Raw genomic sequence first — 20,000 nt, 5'->3', positions numbered from 1 at the left:
TAGGATTAAGCCCCTCAAATATTGGACTTAGGATCGTTGGTAAATCAAGGGACCAGAGTGGTTCTTCAAAAGGCTTATAAACAGTACTTGTCACACCAGAGACTTTTCGTTTCTTTTTTACTTGGGCTGACTGCTGGGTGGGATTCTTTAATTTTTGTACAGTGACATCCATAACTGGGCGAGGCTTGACACCATCTGCTCGGTTAGGGATATGCCAAGTCTGAAAATCAAACATTAAAATATTGCTTGATAAATTCTGGTTTGGAAGATAAAAATAAGACATTTTCCCAGGTTAACTTTGCTTTCATTCGTTATGCACTATTGCTTTCAACTTTGGAACCTTGCATTACCAATAATTCTGATTATCATTTGATGCAATTTTTTTCCTTTCCTTCCTTTCATTATTTGTCTTGGCCTTCAGCTTCGGCTTCAGCCTTAATTGATCTGCTCACCACTGACAAATCACGATATTTAGCTCAACCTCGTCCAATAATTATCATTTATTGACACAAATGTCACATGTCTAGTGTGTAATCTCCCATTCTAACCTGAGGTCTCGATGTTTTAGATATAACTGGTGGCACACTTTTCATTCCTAGCATCTGGTAATGCGCCAGCGTGTACATTAAGCCGATGATATGATGGCAAAGCCCCTGGCCAGCAGCACAACTGCAACGAAACGAATCGACGCAAGGCTCTCTTTCACGTTTGAACACGACAAGAAGATTGTGCGGCTCTTCATTTTTCTTCATGCTTCTGTAGCACTTCGCACGAATCGTGACTCCCTCATCATCATTCATAGCAAGTCTAACTGCAAATTAATGCGCAAAATATAAGTCATAGTATTTAGCTCAAAAGATTAAGGACCATTGAGCTACTGCTTGATAACAAGAAAAACATGGCGAACGCTCAACCTTTATACAAACACACCTTCGACATCGTGAATGTAAGACTCGTGGAAGAATTTGTATCCTCTTGTCAGCGTTGCCTTAATCGGAAGATGGTCTGACGCAAATTTTTCAATAAAAGCGTTCGTAAATTTGGGTATGGTATGAAGATTTTTGTGCCAAAACTCAGCAGAACTTTCACCTTGCTTGTCCGCCATGATTGTTTGCTTTCCACGCGTGGCCTCGGTTTGGTGTCAAACGCTGTGACGTCAAAATCAAGATGGCGGGCTGTGATTAAGGCGAATATCGGAGTCCCCGCAAGAAACCCGTTTCTACGCTTCGCGTATCCACGAGTTTGAAAAAGGGGGGATGGCCTAATAGGAATGGTGCCGGAATTCCTCTCGAGGCCAAAGGCTTTTTTCTTTACCTTAAGATAAATTCGACCGCCGAAGCTGATAATCTCTGAGCAATGGTGCTTGAGATGAAAATTGGAAATTTCACGAAGAATGCATGTTAGCGCTTTTGCCACCCAAGAATTTATCAGTTTTTGATGGCCAATAACTGGCTCGTTATTAAGGCTAAAACGCTTAAAACAGGAGATTTAAGCATAACAAGTTCTCTGAACCTTTGAAGTCAAATTGCAAATAGCACGATGCGTTAATTCTGTGAGCAAACTCGTTTGTTAAATGAATGAAACAAAGTAAATAATGACAGCAAAGATGTCCTGATTTACAAAGCATTTCAACATTAAAACATATACATTTTAAAATTCGGAAATTTGGATTTTTTTGAACTTTTTAACGAGTTCGCTGGGGTTTTTAGCGAATCATCTGGAGATGAACTTATTAGCCATAAGTGTTTTCGGCCACTTATCAACAAAGCTAAATGCATCCATCTTTCCTTCAGCTTATCAACTAATAAGATCAACTTCGTTTATCGGTTAGAATGGCAATTAACCAGAGCGAATAAGAACGAGTCCAGTCATAAACTAAATGGAGTAAATATAATCTCAGTGTACGCTTTAGGAACTTCCTTCAAAATGGTTACGTTTATTTTCACATTGTCATATGTATTCTTGAAAAAGATGACGGGCATGCATGTTTCAGTTTTCTAAAACTGGCACCTTCGAGTCCTTTTATCGATTACCTTGCCACTTCTTAGGCCTTGTTTACAAGCAGATAGGGTAACCCTACTGTGAGTGCTAGGGTAACCCTCTTGCTGTAGGGTAACCCTAGGACTAGGGTTACCCTCCCTCCTTGTAAACACGGCCTTAGAGAAATTGAAAAAAAAAAATCAGCTATAAAATGCAATAATTTTCCAGAGTTTCACTTCAACTGGCAAACTAGAACTAATTTGTTGTTATGTTTTTCGCCCCGAGGAAAGCCCAATGTTAAATTATCAAACCATCTTTTACCTTTAAAAAGGAGTAAACTCGTAGGAAAGCAAATAAAAATGATAAGTAAATTTCCAAGGCAGAATACAAAGGAAATTGGAAATTTCCATGTACCTCTCACGTAGTAACATGTAATAGGAATGGTGAATTCTTTTCGAGGCCAAAGGCTTCGGTTTTTCTTTACGCCAAGATGAATTCGATCGTCGAAGCTGATAATCTCTGAGCAATGATGCTTGAGGTGAAAATTCGAAATTTCACCAAGATTGCATGTTAGCGTTTTTGTCACCCAAGAATTTATCAGTTTTTGATGGCCAATAACTGGTTCGTTATTGAAGCTAAGACGCTTAAAACAGGAGATTTAATGATAACAAGTTCTCTGAATTTTTGAAGTCAAATTGCAAATAGCATGATGCCTTAAATTCTGTGAGCAAACTCGTTTGTTAAATGAATGAAACAAGGTAAACAATCACAGCAACTATTTCCTGATTTACAAAATATTTAAACATTAAAACATACATTATAAAATTCGGAAATTGTTCCTTTCACGCATAACATGGATTTCCTCTCGAGGCCAAAGGCGTTTTTCTTTACGTCAATTGTGATGAATTCGACCGGCGAAGCTGATAATCTCTGAGCAATGATGCTTGAGGTCAAAATTCGAAAGTTCACAAAGAGTGCATGGGACCATTAGCTCGATCTCCTTTAAGCTGCAATGATTTCTTGGTAGTCATGCCATTTGATTGGGGAAATGCAGTAAGAATAAACCTTACTCAGAATCAAGAAGCTCTTCTTATCGATGTCCTTCATCCAAACTAGATTTACAAACCCTGGGATTTCGTTCAGTCATTTGAATGCGATATGGGGCTCTTTTCTTCCCTTCAGCGGTGGGAGAAACAGTGTTAATATTTACGCCCCTCTGTTTTTCCACAACACGAAACAACGAACGAAGGCTCTTTCTAAAGTTTGCATCGCCGAATGAATATATGAGAGGGTTAAAAAGCGAACTTGTTTGTGTGATACAATCAAATAACGGGCGCACGCTAAAAACCCCAATGGAAATGAATCTTTCTTTTTTAGTATAGGACTCAATCATATCAAGAGTCATTATTGGTGCCCAGCTGAAAAGAAAACTGAATACAACTATGACAAATATTTTAATGGTTCGTAATTGCGCTCTTGCGGTGCTTCTGTTTCCAAGATCAACGTCCTTCGTCTTTCGCCGGAGAGAAATTATTATCTTGGTGTAGGAAAATACGATTACAAAGAGTGGCAGCAAGAACGCTAATGAAAAATATATTGTAAAAGATATCTTCCGGGCCGAGTCGCTAGAAATGCCTGTACCGCAATGTTGGGCAGGTTTTTTGTCATCCATCGGGTGGTGGGTGTTATAACAAGTCGAATTTGGGCAAGCGTTTGTCAACGGGCGTCTTTTATGTGGTGGTAGCTCCTTGGAGACTGTTGCACTGAAGATGAAGCCTGAGCATATCGCCATAGCATAAATCCAGATAAAAACCATAATCAAATGTTTTTTAGGTTTAATGCCGAAAGTCCGGATTGGAAATATGATGTGAATGTATCGATCGGCTGCGATTCCTGCGAGACTAATGAATGTAACTGCAGCGCAAGTGGAGGAAGAGAATATAACGATCTTACATAGTACCGTGCCCAACTCAATACCGTCTCTCACTAATACCAATGGAAAGACATGAACAGCTCTGAAAACCAAGTCTGTGATTGCCAACTGCAGAAGAAAGAAGCTGGATAGCTTGATAACCGAATGAGGGGCTCTCATCTTGAAGGCTTTGTATAAAATTAAGCATAAAAGGATGTTTTCCACAGTGCCCAAAGCTAGGAAAACGCGGCTTATGTTGTGCACTGTCTTGTAGTACTTCAATGGCTTGCTATTGAACTTTTCAACACGTGAATGTGCCTCTTTCACGTCCATAGTTTCAAGGATTAGTTAACTTGGTAAGAAATCATATCCTTTATGCAGCTCCTGGCTGTCCAAATGACATTATCATTTACTACTCAATCACTCAGAAAATCAGCTAGACGCGATGCAGACTCGGATTTCAATTTCTCCGGCTTGAATAAATAGTCAATTTTACAAAAGATTACATCGGACTTCCCCCTCTTCGTCCAATCACAGTTCGTGTGTCGATGGTAAGTAGTTTATGTGCAAAAATCGTGAATGTTAAAGAAAAAAGGTTTTGTTAATTACAGCTCTTCATCTCTGATATCACTCGCCCAGTATTTGACCTTATTGCAACTGATGACAATGGGAAAAAACAGGAAGTCTATAAACAAACACAAGTGACATCTGTCATGTACAGCGTGCTTGCAATATAATAGCAACGCAACAGCTGCAAGTCACGTGACTAGGATTAAATTCACAGAAATTAAAATGGCAGCTCTTTTTTACTTGGTTGGATAGGGAATTCAGGTCGCTCTTATTGGGCCTACGGCTGTAAAGGAAACTGACCATCTCAACTGATTTCTCTGTCACGAAGAATTCAGCAGGAATTACCTTAATTAGACAATTGCTAACTCCTTAAATTAACACGCCCAATAAAATGCATGACTCTCGACACCACAACAAACACTGCAGTTTGCGGTGAGCTGAAAATATGAATCTCCATCGACAGCAACGACCACACGACGGGAAATGAGCCATCATCTTAAGCACAGGTTCGAGACAAGACAATAATCTCATTAACGCGGCGTTAAATCCTCAAACTCATTTTTCTTCAAACAGCAGATAGCACATTTTTGAGCAGGTGATTCCTTACTTTGAATACTTAAATAAATCTTCTGTGCCGTACTCTTGGCGTTTCTTTTTCCATGAAACTCTTCCTTCAATATGGTTACGTTTTCACATTTTGCCGTATGTATTCTTGCGAAAGATGACGGGCATGCATGTTTCAGTTTTCTAAAACTGGCACCTTCGAGTCCTTTTATCAATTACTTTGCGATTACTTTGTAGGTATTGTATGTATTTCTTACAGAAACTGAAAAAAAAAACAGCAACAAAATGCCATTATTGTCCAGAGTTTCACTTCAACTGGCAAATTAGAGCTAATTTGTTGTTATGTTTTTTCCACCTTGAGGAAAGGCAAATGTTAAATTATCAAACCATCTTTTACCTCACGTTTAAAAGGAGTAAACTCGATGGAAAGCGAATAAAAATGATAAGTAAATTCCCAAGGCAGAATACGAAGGAACTTAGAAATTTCCATGTTCCTTCACGTATAACATGCTCTAGGGATGGTGAATTCCTCTCGAGGCCAAAGGCTTTTTTCTTTACGTCAAGATGACCGCCGAAGCTGACTGGCATATATTTCCTGTGGCAATGTTACGGACGGTTCTCTGCCAAAATCTAATTATGCTCGTCGAATGTTTAAAATAGCATTTTAGCAGGTGCTTGACAATTTTAATGTGCATCTCCGCAAAAAAGAAGGATTTCTAACTTCTATTCCATGTATTCCTATTTCGGAATACGGTCAATCGAACGCACCCTAAATCTAAACTTACAACCGAGCTTAACAAAGTGGAACATGTGAACAGATTCAATTACTACTACTAATGGACAACCAAGCGATCATTTCGATTTTAAAACTGTAATTGCAAATTGCTATTATTACGGTCAATTGGTTCATAAAGGTTGCTGGAAAAGACTATCAAGGCGTATTCTAAATCAACTGTAGTTGTAATTGGCGACGAGGCTTGGGCATCATGTTGTGACGTCATGACCGGGATGGGGATTGGCTCAGTGAAAAAAATGTTCGGCATTTTGGGATGAAGGAAAAATTTTGGTCGGGATGGCGGGATTGAAGAACCCTCTTGGGGACCCTCCAAAAATATCGATTCTTATTTTTCTTTGGATTTCAAAACTATTGGCAATATTGGCAATAGGCGGTGAAAAATAAATATCTGGAATCTTAAAAGCGACGAGTAATGGACTTCGACCACAATCTTTCGTCTGTCGAGCCCTTATGAAAGCAAATCAAAGTGAGCTGTATTTCTAATATTTTACTAAGTGTGGTGTTACGTACAACAATGAAACCAAATGGAAAATTCTCTGGTAACGTATCGGTTTAACAAAGACAGAGAAGGTATCGTAAGTCGATTGTCTGGCTATTTATATTTATTTGAACTCATCTTTGCACAGTCTTCCGCGGGTAACAATTAGATCTCTTGTTTTCACGCACGCTATGAAATAGGAAGGGTGTTTTGCCTCTAATAGCAAATATCTTGTTTGATTCAATAATTTTTCGCTGGAAAAGGTTTTTGTGAGATTTCCAGCCTTTGCGAATTCATCATGTTGAGTAATTTTCGAGCTTAAAAAATTTGTATACGTGGGTTGAAATGTGATACGGGAGGATTTTTGTGGTAGTGCAATGTAAGCAGCGCGTGCATAAGTCACGAAAATAAACAGGTCTGTTGGAAGCGTGCTTCAGTTTCAACAAAATGAGCCCTAAATCAGCAAAAATTTGTGATGCTGATGAATAATCAAGTAGCTGCTATTTCCAGAACGATGGAATTACCTGGTGATAAATAACCTCGTCTTGGATAGTAAATTTTTGACTTTGCAAAAGCTATGGTCAACCTCAAGAGTTAGGCGATTATGATCTTTGTGTTGAATTCTCATATTTCTTGTAAAACTTTATAATACTTCAAAGAAAAAGAAAACTAACCAAAAACAAAAACCCAGTATCTTGCCGTCATTTGATACACTCAGATGCTTCACAGTTTCGCGAGTAAACACGCCGCGGTAACTTGATCACGGCGCCCGCTGAATTCGATGTCACTTTCGATTTTGCGATTTACTTGTGGAGCCAAAAGTACAATAACAAAATTGAACGTAGTAACAAATCTCCCACAATGTTTTTCGCTGATGGTAACTTTTTATATTCGCGGTTCAAAATTAATGTTGTTTTCATGTTGTAAATTTTGTTGCTGATGGCAAAATATTTTATTCTCGATCGACCGTCCTGAAAACTTCCTTCTGCTCTTCCTAAAAACTGTGTATCAATATTTATTTACTTTTGCATCAATCTTTGTTTTGCATAAAGCAAGCTAACAAAATCTGTACCTTGCTTAGTTCGCATTTTCGTGCGTTAAAATGGAATTTTCGGTCCTATGCTTCCATTACAAAGTGGTGGTTTTTAATATGAATTTTCCATACATCAACGGGTAAGGATGAAAATACTTCCATTGCAAGTATCCAAGTGTTCCGACGACGATTTTGGACAGGACCTGGCAGAACTAGTGCGTGGTGGGACACCTTCATATAAGAAGTTGTTCAGTTTGTGAAGAATGGCGTTACAATTTTAGGATGCCTAGAGGAACCCTACAGATGGTTTTTACAGTGACGTCATCAAAACGTAAGGTGTTTTGAATTTTTATCTTTCGGAGGTTTAAGATGACCTAGAAATAAATCTTTTTTCAAGTTTCGAGTTCCATGACGTCTCTCGTTTCGAAAATACAGCAGTTTGAATTTGCGAATTGTCACCTAGATACAAAGCTTTTGATTGAAAAAAATGTCTATGTCTATGAATCTTAGCAGTCTGAGCGTTTCAAGTACATTATGAGATGTGTTCATACACATGTATTTTATCTTATGAGCGAAAAGTAAGCGCTTTCATCGCTAAATAAATTCCAGATGTTCGTGTGGATTTCTGGCCGCCATGTTGGTGGACCACCGTCGTGCACCAATATGGCGGCTCCATACAATACTCTATAAAGTTGCGTGAAACGCTTTGATAAATAACTCAGAAACGATGTACCGTACAGACCTGAGAATTGGTGAGGTCATTTATAAATGTGTCTTCTACAACATTCCAAGTTTGGGTTATTTCATTGCACGGTTTCGATTTAATTTTTTTGTTGCGTGACAGTGAAAATGATCTAGTGAAACTCAGCGAAACCTTGCGCTCCTAAATCGAAGATAAAACCACCAAAATGAGATCACCTGTTTATGTTACCAAAAAAAAACCTTCAAAAGCAGTTACCCCTCGATGTCAGACCACAAAAGTATTCAGTTTTATTTTTCTCACCGGGTTTTACTTCTTACGCACTGATTTCGACATATTTTAGCAGAGCTCAGGCGTGGGAAGCGCGCCAGGGGAGCACACGTACCATGGGTAAAAAATTTTGGGAAATCTGTCGATCCGAGAAAATCTTGTTATGACGTCAGCGTTCGCACGCCCGTTCAGACTAGGGAGCTTTAGCAACGACAACGGTGACGGCAATGAAAACGTCACAAATTTGCATATTTTGTGGTCAAAAACAATAGCTGTGCACGCTCTGCACGTGCATTTTTCATTTTTGTCAATTTCTTTGCCGTCGTCAGAAAAACAGCAACGTGAAATAGTCAAATTTGAGGGTTTTATGGAGGCGTCAACACTTGGAGATAAATTTTCATTTTTCTCCCCTAGATTATGCACCGCTCAGAACGTTTTCATTCCTAAGGGACTGCCATACTTTGTCATATTAAAAAGCTTGGAATAGTCGTAAAGAGATTACAATATTGAGAATTTATGTTTTGAGATGACGTTCTCGTTGCCGTTCCCGTCGTCGTTGCTAAAGCTCCCTACTGTTGGGGTAGAGGTGGGGAGGCAGGACAGCGTCTGAGGACAGGAGTGTTCGGTCGGGTAATTATCCTTGGTGGGAAATCACGTGGCAGCGTTGCATTTGGCAACCCGCGTATTTCCATATTTTGTAAAACTCGCTAAAAATACGAAGAAGGCCTGGAAACGTTGGCAATTCTGTGTTGACAGAGATTCTGGCATATTTCATTAGTCACATTTATAGGCTTTTTGTGTGAAGTGGATGTGCAGTCGAAGAGCGAGGATGGCACGGTCTGTTAATGCGCGGCCTTGGTGCAAAAGGCCCTGAGTTCGATTTCAGGATCTCACATCCTTGTTTCGACTTCTTTCCTTTCCATGTAGCTTAAGTAGCTTTAAATACCCGTAGAACGGAGCACTGATGAAAAGGGGGGAGTAAAATGAGCGCACCGTCGACCTCAGGTTTGTCAGTTGAGTTACTGTTACGAGTTATCGACGTTTAATATGGTTGCTTTACTTTACTTTAATTTTAGTCGTAAGCTGCTTTGTCTGAATGAATGGTAAACTTATTTAAGTTGGACCATCTACATATCTCCACAAATACTACATTCAGTTGTTTAATAACTTCTTCAATATTCTCTCCTACAACTTAGGGGGTAGTGTCGTCTGCATATAGGTGTATTTCTCCGTTTGCGATTGCGTCACATGGGTCATTCACATAGCTTTGCTGGGTATACTCAGCATTGTAAGTGGTCGATAATACTGCAGTCTTCCCTGTGTCCATTTTTGTGGATAGTTTTAACTGTTCTGATTTTCCATTTGGCTGGGTAAGTCATTTCTCTAAAACTTACTTACTCCGTTGATAAAACCAAATTTTTGTATATCTCTAAAACTTAGATTGTTTATGAATGAAACACCATAAGACAGTTGATTAGCCAGAACTTTCATTTCAATGCCATCAGGACCACCTGCCTTCTTTGTATATATAATTCTTCACCCAGATTGACATTGTCTATGGTTGGAGTCAGTCTTAGCTTGTTACATAGGATGCAATAAGGGTTTGTGTTGCTACTGGCAAGCAGAAAGCTAATTTCTCTCCAATTGTAGCGAGGTAATAATTCATAGCATTTGCTTTCTCTTTATCATCACATAACAAAGTTCCATCTCCTTTTCTAATTGAACCTATTTTCCTTCCTTTTTGCTCTGTATAAGTCATTTTCCTTATAATGCTCCAATATTCACTTGATCCTTTTTCAGCTTTATTCCAAGTTTTATTCCAATACTCAGCTCCAGCCTTTCTGAGAGCTTTATTTACTTTGTTTCGTAACTCCTTGGACTTCCTTCTGTCATTTGGCTGTTTGGTTTTCTGTGCCTTTAATAACTCAAGTGAAGCTATGATCTTCGCAGTTATGAATGCAATTTATACAATTGCGTAGAGAAGCCTGAAAAATTCAGGACTTCAACTGGGTTTGAACCCGTGATCTCGCGATTCCGGTGCGACGCTCTAACCAACTGAGCTATGAAGCCACTGACGTTGGGAGCTGGTCATTTGTGGGTTCTAATGGTCCCGTGAGGAATGAATCAATGATGAAATGGTATATGAAATGAATCATATATGAACTGCGGATATAAATCAAGTGAAGCTATGAATCGGAATCGCGAAGTCACGGGTTCAAACCCCGTGGAAGTCCTGAATTTTTCAGGCTTCTCTACGCAATTGTATAAATTGCGTTCATAACTGCGAAGATCATAGCTTCACTTGATTTCATATCCGCAGTTCATATATGATTCATTTCATATACCATTTCATCTTTTAATAACTGTTTGTTACTTTTGTTCATTAGTTTCCTTATCTCACTATTCATCCATGTATATAGATACTGTGTCATGACCTTGGCTTTCCTTTGTTTTAAGTTTTTATGTTTAATATCGTTATACAGAGTCTCAAACATCCAATAATTATCATCTATATTACCGAAGACATTGCAAGAATGCCATGGAGTGATGGCAATCTCCCTCTCGAAATCATCTACATGGCTTCTTTTCCAATCATACACTAGCTGGATTTTGGGAGGTACTCTTGCTTTGAATAATTTCATAATGGCATAGCTAATTTAAGCTTGTGATCATCCATGCAGGTATCAAAAACTCCAGCTTTTGCGATCTTATTTTTAACACTTGTTATTGATAAATCAATCAGTGTTTCTGATGGTGTTGTCACTCTTGTTGGCTGTTTGATGACATTCACCAAAGTATACTTCCTGAGCACACTGATCAGTGTTATCCCTGAGTCACAGATATTAATTCTGATTTCTTCTTTTTAACAGGTCCCATTACAAGTATATTCCTAAGCAAGGTCGAGTAAACCATAAATCTAGAATTTGGTGGGCAAAAGCGGGAAGCGAATTGATAACGGGCTCAAACACAAGCCTCGATAGGTATATGCTAAAAAATGCATTTATAATAAGCATTTCTGCCGTTTCTGATCGTTGTAGTGTGGCGGGAAAACATTTTATCCAGTCTCGTGTGTGAACAGAGTGATCAAAATGGAGGATAATACTTCATTTAAGGCAAACTGACAATGAAGGATAATCCTTCATTTGAGGAAGAGATCGTGTTGATACATCAGTCTACTTCAGCGCTTTGATCTTTTTTCAAAATAAACTGGGAACGAGTTAGAGGGAAAATCGTACGCGTAGGTGATACTGAGGTTCCCTTCCTGGCGAGTGCGTAAGACAATGATTGACATGCAAAAAATTTCCTATGGAACATACATGTGGATTTAAAAACAAAGAAAAACCGTTCACACTCTTTTTCTTTGGCCATCTCAGTTTTATCAGAAATAACACACAACCAGTGGTGACAAACATCAAATATAAACGCATCATTTAAAATTTGAAATTATCTTTTACCTGAAGTTTCTTATGCTTACATCTGCTTACATCTGCATACATCTTGAGAAGTAACGGTGAATACAAAATTGGAGTTTAAATATACAGTACAGGATCAATAACTTCTTAAGTATTAACTATTAAGTAACAATAGAGGCGACAAAACCTAATTAAGACACAGCTTTTCGCTGCTGACACATTCATTTAAAGTGGGCTTTAAATCTTTGATCAAAAGACCTTAAATTAATATGTCAGCAGCTAAAAGCTGTGTCTTTGTGAGTTTTTGCCGCCTCTATTGTTACTTAATAGTTAATTGTTAATAGTTTAGTGATCCTGTATATTTAAACTCCAATTTTGTATTAACCGTCACTTCTGAAGAGGTATGTATGCCAAAGCATACGAAACGTCAAGTAAAAGATAATTTCAAATGATGCGTTAATATCTCATGTTTGTCACCGCTGTTTGTGCATTATTACTGGGTTGCCAAACCCAGTCGGAATCTCGGTTTCATTTCGTGGGTTTTTTAATTTTCCTTGTCGGGAAAAGTCTTGCCTGTCACTCCCCTGCTAAGTGGTGTCTTTGTGCATAGGGTCTTCTGTGGGTATTTTGTTAGGTTTGAGGGGGCTGGGCTAATGCGTAGCTTGCTCTGCACAATTAACCTGTAATGGCGTCGAAAGTCATTGTAACGCGAATGGCTTTTTAGTACATCTTTAAAGAAAATATACCCACATGGAGCTCAAGAATGGAACGTCCAGACAGGCGGTGAAACATAAAGATCTGGAATCTTAAAAAAGCGACGAGTAATGGACTTCGACAGCGTGAATCTTTCGCCCGTCGAGCCGAAATCAAAATATGCTGTACTTCTAATATTTTGCCAAGGTGGTGTTGCGTACAACACTGAAACCAAATGGAAATTTCTCTGGTAACTTACGGGTTCAACAAAGACAGAGAAGGAACGAAACGCAAGTCATCGCAAGTCGACGCAAGTTCTCACTTGCGAAGACTTGCGTTCACTTGCGATAGGGTGGCCAAACGCGACGCAAGTTGAGCGCAAGTCCTTTGCAAAAGTAGCAGAATTTTTGTTTTTTTTTCTTTTTCCTAGGCTCAGACTCGGAAGAGCTGCTACTTTCACTGTAGCTGCTGCTTATACTTGCACCGCTACTGGGTCTCCTGTTATGGTTTTCGTTTTTCTTATGTTTTTTTAACTCCCTATCCTTGTTTTCTTTTAGCTCTTCGGGGCTTAAGTTTTCCGAATTTTGCTCCGTGACAGAAGCCATCTTGTCAAAAGGGAAAGCGCGAAAGTTTCAGATTCCTGCTCAAACAGCGGCATCAGATTGGCTAAAAGGTTTCCAAAAAAGTTCGAATGACTTGCGAAAACTTGCATCCACTTGCGTTGAGTGGCCAAACGAGACGCAAGTTGGGCGGACTTGCCTCCAAAATTTGAACATGTTCAAATCAAACGCAAGTCGTCGCAAGTCTTCGCAAGTGAATGCAAGTGAGTGGCCAAACGGTATGCAAGTCAGCGCAAGTAACAAAACTTGCGTCGACTTGCGATGACTTGCGTTTCGTTTGGCCAGGGCTTTATGATATTTGTGTGTCGGCTGTTAAAGGCGATTCCCGTATCACGAATTATTTTCTAAGATTTGGCCACGAGAACGCATGAGCTGCCGACATGAGTCTCGTTCTCCGAGTTAGAATTTCTTGTGCTCGTAATTTCATCAACTTGAAACTTTCACAGCTTAGGGCAATATGACAATATACAAATTGAAAAAGACTTCAAATTTAATGCTTTTTCAGTGGTTTAATTTTCAGACGTTAAAGTTTGCCAAGTCAAAGACAGAATGGGGCAGAGTGAGATGATATCATAACAAGATTTGGAGCCACTTTGTAGACAACATCGTATCACACAGAACCTGCTGTGTTGAGCCTTGCCACTTTAAATGACAATTTCTTTACACAAATCTTTTCTTTGGTTGTTGGGCTTACTGCAGCAAGCGGGAATTCCCATATGACAAAAGTCTCGAATAAGGGAATCAAAATATTTTTTGCCAAGGAAATTTAAATAATCTGGAGCACCCGTAAAGGAAAGCCTTGCGTCTTGGCTTAATCTGTTCGCTTCACGATTCAAAATCAGCCCTATTTCTTCTCCAGAACAATTCCCGACTCTATTTCGAGCATGTTGTTCAAAATTTCAAGGTTGGGAAGCTTTATAGCGAAATGAGATGTTCTTCGCCAATGAGCGGTCATTTTTCAACTCCATCTTGTTAGCTATTTATCGTTGTCCGCGCTTCAAACGCCAGTTTAGCCACATTTTTTAATGTGAACTCACGTTTCAATTTAAATGCGACTTACTTTATTATTAAGCAGCACTCCATTCTGAGTTGAAGTCTCTTAAATAAGGAAAAACAACGCCAGGAAGGCAAAACTATCCTCTGCTCCTTGCAATTTCTTCACTTCATCGCCACACTTCCGACTCGTCATCTTGGCTTCATTTGTGATTCTTCGCCGTATTTCCCGTTGTATTGAACCAGTATCAGTCATAAAGATAAGGTAATGCCCAAGTCTTTCAAATGACTCATCATTTTTGCATTCATTGTGTGCCGTCCTTTTGGAAACAGGCGATGAATATTAACGATGCCAGCACTACATCCGCCATTTCTCATCTTCCCGCGTTTCGAATGAATTTGACTGAAATTCAAGGGATTTTCGGGGTGATGAGGCGCATGCTCAACATTAGTCTCCTCTGTTCCGTACCCTAAAAACGCTCAGTCATATCGAAGCTATAATTTTAACATCCCACAAGATATAATTTGCATTTACAAGTTGACATTTAAGTACGGTACCTATCTCGAAGATCCTCGGATTTCCTATGGGTGGTGCTTATTAATACAGGGATATTTTTGCTCGGTTCAAAACTATGCCAAGAAAGTAGAACTTAGCAAGTGCTCTTGGTATCCAAAAAGAAAATTGGGGGTAACCATGAATTTTTCAGAGATCATTAAGCTTCAATTTGGAAAAGAACGCCATATATTGTTTTGTATTTTAAAGCTTTTTACAAATATTGTTGATTAATTATCGTCGAAAATTGCGTGGTTACCCCCAATTTTCTTTTTGGATTTCAATAACACTTGTTAATATCTGCGTTTCCCGCATATTCAGTAAACCGCGCAAAATTCACCTTTGAATTAGTAAGCACCGTCCTTAAGGTTCCTTGATTATTCAAGCTACTTTCGTTCTCTTTGTTATCGATTCTTTCTGTAATCGTTGTTATGCATTCCTCTTTAGGTTTAGAGTTACATTAACATCTCTGTAACTTACGAATATGCGAGACACATAAAAACAGTTCCACGAAAAAATCTATAGTGACCTTTTAAAAACAAGTTGAAACCTTTCAAACGGAAAATTACTCTTGACGATGCTCTCAGCAATGCACGCCTAAATTTCCCGGGGAAACCCTTTCGCTTAGTGCAGTCATTTGAATACAAACAGTTTTCTGCCTTGCAGGACAAACGCGGGTAATATTTACGCTGTCTCTCTGACGAATACGCAACAAAAGACGAAGACTTCTTCTGAAATTGGCGTCGCCGAACGCGTATATCATGGGGTTAATAATTGAGCTCGTTAATGTAATGCAGTGAAATAAAGGTCGAAGAGGGAAATTCCCAACACGCTTGATTTTCCTTCCCTTGAGAGTGTACGACGCAACCAAATCTAGAGTCAGTATCGGTCCCCAGCTGACGAGAAAACTGAGGACAACTATTCCGAGCATTTTCATAGCTCGCAACTTTGCCCTGGCTGTATTTCTGTTGACTATACCAGTCGCCTTAGTTTTTCGCCACAGAAAAACTGTTATCCTACTGTAGGAAAGGATTATACACAACAATGGCGCCATAAAAGCGAATAAGAAATAAATTGTAAAAGATATACGACGGTCTGAGGCTCGTGAAGTTCCTGGAGTGCAATGTCTTGGAGGTTCTCTTAAGAAACGTCTTCGATGGCGAGGAGAGAAGAATTTCTCGGAGACTGTAGCACTGACGATAAATCCAGAACAGACCAACATCGCATAAATCCAAATAAGTAGCATAACCACACCTGTTCTAGGGTTAAGACTTAAACTGCGAATGGGATATAAAATATGAACGTATCGATCGATTGCAATTGCTGCAAGAAGAAGAATTGTTACTGCAGCACAAGTGTACGTGGAAAATATAGTAATCTTGCATTGTTCTATGCTTAATCCTACGCGGTGTTTCGCTGAAATCTGGCGGAAAAAATTAACAGCTCTGTAGATCAAGTCTGTTATTGCTAACTGGAGAATAAAGAAGCTGGAAAGCTTTGAAGTGAAACGAGATGTTCTCAATTTGTAGACTCTGCTCATGACTACACAAACAAGGATGTTTTCCATTGTGCCTACAGCTAAGAAGACACAGTTAATATTGAACAATATGTTACGATACATCAACATCTCGCCAGCCTTTGTAAACCTACGCTGTTCTCTATCCAAATCCTTTGAGGGCCAGTTAGCGTGAACCAGAAGGCAGAACCAGCTCTCATGCAAGAGCTTTAATTTGTTAAATCAGTCAATCTTCAAACTGTGCAACGGGCAGGACTTGAACTCGGTGAACGGCTTAATTAGCTTTGAGTTGGTATCTACTCGTATCCTTGCCCTTTGTCCGAGGTTGGGTTACCGATTGTCGAGTTTTTCAATATCCTAAGCTTGATTAAAAAGGCACCAAATTTTCTTTCAATTTGCAGTAGCATGTTTAAGTCCGCTGTTTATACACAGCTGAAAAATATGCTCAGCTGCTACATCTGCCTCTTTATTAAACGTTGGATATTAGTTTCTTATTGATGTGATATTATTTTCACACCTCCTCAAACCCGTGTTGAAAACCAGTGACATCAATTACAAGTACGGTTTGTCATACTCGGTTCTTCAAAGAAATATGTTCATCACCGGTACGTTTCGTTCAAACAAATGAAAAGAAAACAAAGAACTCTAAAATAACAGTTTACTTTTAATCATCCCATGTGCATGCAATTTACTAAAGCAGAGTCAATAACTGTATGCAAATCTACAAATGATCGGAACAGAACGAAATGATTTTCGTTTGTAATTAATCATAAACTCTCTTATATTTAACTCCTTCTGTCATCTCAGTGACAAGTAAGTGCATCTCAAATATCATCACGTTTTTTTTTCAATTAGTATTCGGTACCAAAACATTTATTATGAAACTTTCAGTATGTAGGTTACACTCAAGTGAAAGTGATCATCGCGAACGCATTGCAATGTATAGGTAATCATATGATTGCAAGTGCAATTTGGAGTAAATTACCCTGCAAGCAGTCTCTTTCGATCTTCCTAGACAAGTCGGGAAGAGGAAAGTCTGGAAAGTAGACTCTTCTCCCCGCCTGCACATTTCGTATTGAGCATCCGTTAAAAATTTAAATGCATTCGCTCAGTCACGCGCGACCAGTAGCCACAATTTGAAAGCAAACAGTCGGGATATTTTCCAACAACTCTGGCAAACACTCGACAATCAAGAAATCATTTCATTGGAAACTCAAGATAGTCCATACTCTTAAAATGCTATTCCATTTTTTTACTGAAAAATTTATAGGTTTCTGTCAGACTAGTTTCTGTAACCGACACATAAGACGGAAAAACTCATGGGAATTTACCACGCTGAAATATTGATGACCCGAGCTATTGAGAGACATGAAGATCAAGCTGGACTGACTCATCCAATTCTTTGGATGAGCGGCAAATCAAAGAATGTGGAGGCGGCGAGCAGAGTCTACTTTCCTCTTCCCGACTTATCTGGGAAGATCGAAAGAGACTCTGCTCGCAGGGTAGGAATAAATAAATATTTAATGGCTATAACCACTCTCATATCCAACAAGCGCGAATGGAATAATTGTTTTATTAAATTCCTTAAACTCCAAAAGTTTAGAAGTACGAAATACGAGCGAAAAAAGAGAGAAAATCCTAGCGAAATCGAAAAAAGTTGATGAACATGCGATGTTGTGTACATGTAATACCTCGTGGTCAGAAAGACGCAGGCTCATCACAAAAACATTTCTTACCTTTTCGCTTATCTCTAAGCTTCGAAAGTGATCCAAACTTTCCACAAAAACCTTTTTCTTTTGCTTTATACCGAAAGAAATTTCGCTTTCTGGCGTAAACGTTTTTAGTTTAGCAACGCTAAGCGCAATCATTTACCATATAAGGTCAAAGTAAGGTATATGAGCTGATAACCGAGATTGAGTGAACCAATCAGAGCACGAGAATTGCATTATCCGAGGTTGAGAATTTAATAAATACATATATATATATATATATATATATCGCTCAAGGCATAAAATGTTTTTCTCCGATGAAAAATGTCATTCAGGGGTTGTCCGTCCTTGGTCTCTGGTCAACCTGTGAATCCTGGATCCTCCTTGGCATGCGCTGTTGGCTCGAGAGTCCCTCTTAACTTGTACCAAGAGATTATGAAGTTGAGAGAAGTAATCCCTCATATTGGCCCTATTCCCATCGTAATCCCTCTTAGGTTATTTTTAGATAATGTCAATTTTCCCGCGGATAATGTTACTTCTCGCGTTACGTGGATATTTTGGGGAGGAGAGAAAGTGCGGCAAATTTTGTACGATGTCATTCTCTGTTTTCAAAATTGAGTTTCATAGCCTGATAAAATTCATTGTCTGCAAGACACAGGTTTCAAACATATATCCTTGGAATTCCTTAACTGTCTAGTTTACAATGATACCAAGACAAAATTCTGTCGCTTCCAAAACTCGTTCCTGTCAAGATACCGTTTGCAATCATATATCATGGAAATCGGTTAACTATGAAATTCACACTGATACCAATTTTACGATTGTCTAATGCAGGAAATCGTGTTAAATAATTTTGAAAGAGGGAGCTATATTTAACACGCGTGCGTTGCAAATTGACTTCAATCCGATCTTACGGTTTCAAAAATTTTTATCGCGCGGTCAATTGAAATTTTCCTCTCATGTGTGGTACCGTTTGAAAGCGTTAGCTGTCTAATTTATGAATATCACAGAATTAAGTCACCATAGTTTAAGTCCGCTAAGAAAATCGAGAACGCGTTGACCAAGTCAGGAATATGTTACTTGGTGTCTGCGATATTTCATTTTGTACAAAATTCTGTCGCCTATAAAACTCGTTCCTTTCAAGATACAAGGTGCAAAGATATATCATTCAAATTGCTTAACTGTGTTGTTTACAATGATACCAATTTCAAGACTGTCTAATGTACGAAACCGAGTTTAATAATTTTGAAAGATGCAGGTATATTTAACATGTGCGCTTTGCAAATTGACTTCCATCCGATACCACGGGTTCAAAAATTTTTATCGCACTGTCTGTTCAAGTTTTCCTTTCATGTTTGGTACTGTTGTAAAGATCTTTCTCTCCACTCTATGAATATCTAAGAATTGAGTCGTCATATTTAAATCCCGCGAAGAAAATCAAGAACGCGTTAACCAAGTCAGCGATACATTACTTGTTGACCGTAGTCTGCGAATTGCCAATGTTTACCAATTAAGTTCTCATCGCTAATAAAAATCGATCCTTTCAAGATACAGGTTTCAAATATCTATGACTGAAATCGCTTAACTGTCTAGTTTTCGATGATACCACATTCAAGGTTGTGCCATATACGAAACCGTGTTAAACAATTTTTTAAAGAGACAGCTATATTTAACATACGTGCTTTGCAAATTGACTTGAATCCGATGAAACGGGTTCAAAAATTTTTATCGGACGCTTGATTCAAGTTTTCCTTTCATGTTTCCAAAATCAGCTTTACGATTCTTTTTCGATTTATGTTTTCCTACTGCGCTCACTTCCTTGAAGTCACTGTCGTCCACAAAATGTATATACGCGTTTTTCTCAACATCCTTCGCCATTTTTGTTGGATGGTATATCGCGTACGACGCGAATCTTGGAATCTTTGCGTGGAATTCGCTCAGCTGCCAACCTTGGTAAAAATGGGGACATGTGGTTGGCTAACGAGGAAAATACCGGATCTCGCAGGCGATCTAAAGTAACTTAAGAGGGATTACGATGTCCGCTATAATACTTAATTAGGGCATCACTATATACCATGTAATTTAGTTCTTTGCAACGAATCGTGGTAATTTCGCCGTATGCGCATTCTTGCTGGTTACCTTTAACTTACTATTTATTCTTATTGTCTAGGTTTGCATTGTATTATGCAAATTCATTTAT

At 38.8% G+C, this 20,000-nt stretch overlaps 3 protein-coding genes across 3 annotated transcripts in view; all 3 read right to left on the bottom strand.

Moving 5' to 3' along the window:
• LOC138037397 (uncharacterized) overlaps positions 1-1,105 on the bottom strand; it is a 2,035-nt gene extending 930 nt beyond the window's left edge. Inside the window, exons 1-3 of the mRNA XM_068883332.1 lie at positions 931-1,105; positions 549-811; positions 1-220 (exon numbers count right to left, since the gene is read on the bottom strand). The exon at positions 1-220 is cut by the window's left edge and continues 930 nt beyond it. Coding sequence (XP_068739433.1) covers positions 1-220; positions 549-811; positions 931-1,105 — 658 coding nt within the window. The remainder of the gene's footprint in view (positions 221-548; positions 812-930) is intronic.
• Positions 1-4,605, bottom strand: part of LOC138038040 (neuropeptide FF receptor 2-like) — an 11,466-nt gene extending 6,861 nt beyond the window's left edge. Inside the window, exon 1 of the mRNA XM_068883866.1 lies at positions 2,395-4,605. Within this exon, the coding sequence (XP_068739967.1) occupies positions 3,071-4,225 (1,155 nt within the window). The 5' untranslated portion in view covers positions 4,226-4,605 and the 3' untranslated portion in view covers positions 2,395-3,070. The remainder of the gene's footprint in view (positions 1-2,394) is intronic.
• Positions 4,606-13,546: 8,941 nt separating this feature from the next.
• Positions 13,547-16,503, bottom strand: LOC138038038 (neuropeptide FF receptor 2-like). The gene has a single exon (XM_068883864.1). It carries the CDS (start codon positions 16,200-16,202, stop codon positions 15,159-15,161), a length of 1,044 nt encoding a protein of 347 aa, XP_068739965.1. The 5' UTR covers positions 16,203-16,503; the 3' UTR covers positions 13,547-15,158.
• Between the last annotated feature and the right edge of the window lie 3,497 nt (positions 16,504-20,000).

This window comes from Montipora capricornis, chromosome 2 (genome assembly GCF_036669925.1).
Source record: "Montipora capricornis isolate CH-2021 chromosome 2, ASM3666992v2, whole genome shotgun sequence".
Taxonomy (NCBI): Eukaryota; Metazoa; Cnidaria; class Anthozoa; order Scleractinia; family Acroporidae; genus Montipora; species Montipora capricornis.
This window is presented reverse-complemented; position numbering and strand designations above follow the sequence as displayed.